Source organism: Solanum pennellii, chromosome 10 (assembly GCF_001406875.1).
Source record: "Solanum pennellii chromosome 10, SPENNV200".
In the NCBI taxonomy this organism is placed as follows: Eukaryota; Viridiplantae; Streptophyta; class Magnoliopsida; order Solanales; family Solanaceae; genus Solanum; species Solanum pennellii.
In genome coordinates, this window is record NC_028646.1 from 34061208 (window position 1) to 34065579 (window position 4372).

The 4372-nt window shown below is 35.5% G+C and overlaps 1 protein-coding gene across 1 annotated transcript; it reads left to right on the top strand.

Annotated features, from left to right (window-relative positions):
- Window positions 1–1448: 1448 nt before the first annotated feature.
- LOC107001224 lies at window positions 1449–2941 on the top strand. Its single transcript, XM_027912109.1, has 5 exons — window positions 1449–1530; window positions 1632–1724; window positions 1826–1930; window positions 2200–2580; window positions 2873–2941. Exons 1-5 carry the CDS (start codon window positions 1450–1452, stop codon window positions 2939–2941), a joined length of 729 nt encoding a protein of 242 aa, XP_027767910.1. The 5' UTR covers window position 1449.
- The last annotated feature ends 1431 nt before the right edge of the window (window positions 2942–4372 follow it).

Consider the following 4372-nt stretch of genomic DNA (forward strand, 5'->3'; position numbering starts at 1 on the left):
TATTAATTTAAGCAATAAGAAGCTCTCCAGTTTTTAAATGTGGATGCAGCCAACGGCCTCTTGTTTCATATGTTATCAATTTTTTCTGTTTGTTCATGTAGTTATTCCAATTTGAATCCGTCCTGCTACTTCTTCCCCTTAAACAATCTTATTATTTTGTAGGTTTACTTACTATTGGGAAACAAATTGAAGAGATTTAAACAAAGCAAAAACAATGAATCAATCAACAATGCTAAATAAAAAGGGTTTGAATCCAAACAAAGCTCAAAGTCCATTCAAGAATCTGGATGTTGATATGCAATACCGATCAAGTGCTGAATTGGCCAACAAATTCAAGATTAAGAGAGAACAACTTGCAAATGAACGCAATGATAAAGCTAAGAAAGAGCAGGAACCAATATCACATAAAAGAAAGAATTATGAGGATTTCATTCCACAACAAGGAAAGAGTAAATTGCTTGGGCACAAATCAGTCATTCAATCGTCTTCAAGGGAAGAGCTTAGAACCTCACGCATGATTGCAGGGAAAGGACAAACTAAACAGAGGTTATTTCAATTTGAAGAGTCCATTCAAGATAATGGAACTAAACTTCCTATGAATAATTCTAGGTTCTATACGTCATTCAATAAAGATTTTACTGCTTCAGCACATGCGACTGGAACAACACTAGGTAATAGAGAGGCACGACATGATATTCCTGATCTACCGAATTGCAAACAGGTAAAGAGGAAGCCAGTCATACCAGCTAGTACTCTTGATCAGTTTCTAAAAGATCAAGGGATACACAAAGATGATGAAACAAAACGTGACAACAACACAACAAGTGATGTCGAATTTATGCATACTCCTATTATTAATAAATATAACAAAGGATTGGATGATCGTGTGGCACAAGAAGAGGAAATTGACATTGATTGTAGTACAAAACGTATGTTTTAAACCTTGTAAGATTTAGAACTCATTATAAAAGAAATATCTTATTTCATGTCTGTTACATCAATCTAGAAATGTCGAAACCAAAAAAAGTTCGAGGACATACAACATGTAAGGATATTCATGCAAGAAATTTGGAAGAAAGAAAGGAGGTGACATTTGATAAAGGATAAGCGGTGGGACCAACTAATAAGATAGTGTCATAATTAAGCAACTTTATAGGAACAATTGCAAGGAATCCTAGATTCATCAGCTTGATGTACACTAGTTGGCATGTGGTGCAAAATGATACTAAAAAGCACATGCGGGAATACGTCAATGTAAAAACAACAACTCTTGAGAATTCATATTTTTTTTACTTACTTAAACTAAATATATTTTATTTTGCATAGTCCAAATTTCTACTTCCAGTAGAAGGAAAGAAGTGGGTGATGACTGGTCTTCGTGATGCTTGGAGGCGACACAAGCAAAAAATTAAAAAGAATTTTTTTGATAAAAACAGTACCCTTGAGGATATGCTAGCAAAATGTCCTGATGGCATTCCACATAATCAATTCCGCCAGTTGATCGAGTATTGGAAACACCCAACTGTTCAAGTAAGGTTAAAATGGTGCATTTCCACTCATCGACTAATTCTGTGTCATATCTATTCTTTTTATACATATCAATTCAATTATCTCTTTGTTTTTAACAATAGGCTATATGCGAGATGAATTCTCAAAACAGGAAAAAACAAAAGTGGAGGCATCGAATGGGACCTATTAATTTTGCTAGAGTACGAGTGGCATTGGTAATACTTAGCTGACATTTCATACAAAATTTGATTTTCATTTTTTTGTACTTTATAAGAACTTACTGATTTTTTAAAATTTCTTTTGATATATTATGTAGCGTGCAGCCAAAGACAACAACGAAGAACCATCAAAGCCTGAAATATTTATTGCAACTCGTACCAAGACGGGAAAGGAAATCCAGGATGATACCCACATTGCAATAGTAAGTTTTTCAAAGCGGATTATTAGTGAACTTTATTCAGGCTTAAAATTTATATTGTGGGGAGTTTGACTACATTAAATTTTAATCACGTATGCCTTCTTCTTCTTCTTCTTCTTGTGCAAGTTCGAGGAGATATCAATTATTTGTCGACATTGTTTAATTATTTTTTACGAAAAGTTCTCATAATGTTTTAATGCTTGATCGCTATCATAGGATTGGAAATGAAATAGTACTTACAATTCACTATGGATGCCAATTTTATTCAATAGGCTGAACTTCAAAATCGCCAAAATTCTGGGGAAACAGCTGATGATGCATTTAGGGCAGTGTTTGGAAAGGAGCAGCCTGGTCGAGTTAGGTGCTATGGTAGATCAATGACAACAAGTTCTTTGAAGAAAGATGAGGAAATTAACAATCTAAAACAAAAGCATGCCGATGAAATCACTTCTCTAAAGGAAGAATTGAGAGAAGAAATGCGACATTTATTCACTCAATTGCTGCAAAACAACCCTGGTCTGAATTTTCAAGATATACCAGGGTGTGTTGGATCTAACCTTGCTTCACCTATTGATGCAAGTAGTGCACAAGCTGTAAGAGGCACAAATCTTCCTTTTTCTTCGGGGTCAGCTCAAGATTCGGTTCTTCAAAAGGTATTTTGTATTTCAAATTCTCTGTTAATAGTGTCAATATTGTTTTTCTTCTCGTTTAGTTGGTGTTCTTGGTAATGAAATTCATAACTTATTTTTACTTGTCTAAGTTTAGTCCACCAATTTATAACTGTTAAGAATGTTTTTGTTTTTGGTTTAAGCATTCGAATCGTTAGTTGAATAACTGTTCTTTTAGTATTGTGCAATTGAGGAGTCTGTGGCTAACACATTATGTTTTATGGCAGATGCCAATGGTGTTCAATTAAAAAATGATGACACTATTTTCTACCTTTAGCTTCTGAATCCAGCTCATTGTAAAGGATATTGTAGCTGGTCTTTTAATGGTCTGTCTGCACCTTTATGAAGCTATTGCTATTTTATTAATATTGGTGTCTGTTAGCTAGGTGGTTGTGGCTGTTAGTATTAATGTGCTGCAGCCTGTGATTAAAATGTCTACATGCTAGACAATTATAATACTATTGTTATTAGTATAGAGTTTAATGGTTTGCAAACCTTTACCTTTGTAGGGTAGAGAAACCATCTAGAGCTTGACCATTAATAGAAGATCTTGTGGGTAGATTTATTATGTTTGATAGATCCTTAATGGTTACTTGTCTAAACTACAGACAAGGCAGAGAAAATTGGAGAGGAAAATCTGCAGGGGATTTTCTTGCAGCCTGGTCCTCTATTTTTTGTTCACTGTCTGTTAAATCTTTACCTTGTTCAAGATTTTGTTTGTGTGTTTTTATAGCATTCCTTCTCTTCTTACTAAAAATTTCTCTTGTCTGTATTTTTTGTTTGTGTCTTTTTTGTTCACTGTCTGATGATGAACCTTGCCCTAGAGATTACTTCTCTTGGAATATGGGTACTGCGATTACTGGGATTACTTCTCTGAACTTCATGACGAACCTGCATGACGGACCGTCATAGACTCGACGGACCGTCGTGGACTCCGTAACCCCAAACTTAGACTTCCCCATCTTCCTTCAACAGCTGCACTACGCTGCCACCTATGGACCGTCACAGACACGTCCGTCGAGGGTCTCCGTTCCAAAACTCTTTAAACTCTTGGAATATAGGTACTAGGATTACTTCTCTGAACATCATGACGAACCTGCAGGACGGACCGTCACAGTCACGACGGACCGTCGTGGACTACGTAACCCCACACTTAGTTAAACTCGTGGAATATGGGTACTGGGATTACTTCTCTGAACTTCATAACGAACCTACAGGACGGACCGTCAAAGTCACGACGGACCGTCATGGTCTCCGTAACCCCACACTTAGTCAGACTTCCCCATCTTCCTTCAGCAGCTGCACTATGCTGCAGTTCTTTGAAAATATCATGTCATGTTGTTATGTATTGATTTTTGTGGACACTTCTAAACTATGTTATGAACCTTGTTTCCAGTGGTCATCACTTGTTTGTTTGAACTACTTGTGTGTAATTTTTACATTGAAATTGTATTTAGATTTGGATTGGTTGTCTTACAGTGAATTCTCTCTGATTATGCACTTCCACAATTAATTCACAAACTTATAATTTTATTTTAAATGTGCAGGAAAATGCAGGTAATTGAATTTGAATTTGGCGAGATGTAAACTCGATCCATTGTGGCAAAAGACGAAGAAATTTTTGTATTGTTGTCATATACGTTTGAATGACACTTTTGGGTTTTTGGAACTTGTTGATATTAGAGATCTTTAAGCAATCACTTTCTATGTTTTGGTTGTACATGAAATATTTCTCGAAGTTTATTTGAAATATTTAGCTTCAATTAAATGATTAATT

Bases quoted from the DNA above. Each gene is read 5' to 3' on its own strand.
- LOC107001224 (XM_027912109.1), top strand. From the start codon at position 1,450: ATGCTAGCAAAATGTCCTGATGGCATTCCACATAATCAATTCCGCCAG. The intron at 1,931-2,199 runs GTAAGTTTTTCA...TTTATTCAATAG, and splicing joins ATGATACCCACATTGCAATA to GCTGAACTTCAAAATCGCCA. The intron at 2,581-2,872 runs GTATTTTGTATT...TTCTACCTTTAG, and splicing joins AAGATTCGGTTCTTCAAAAG to CTTCTGAATCCAGCTCATTG.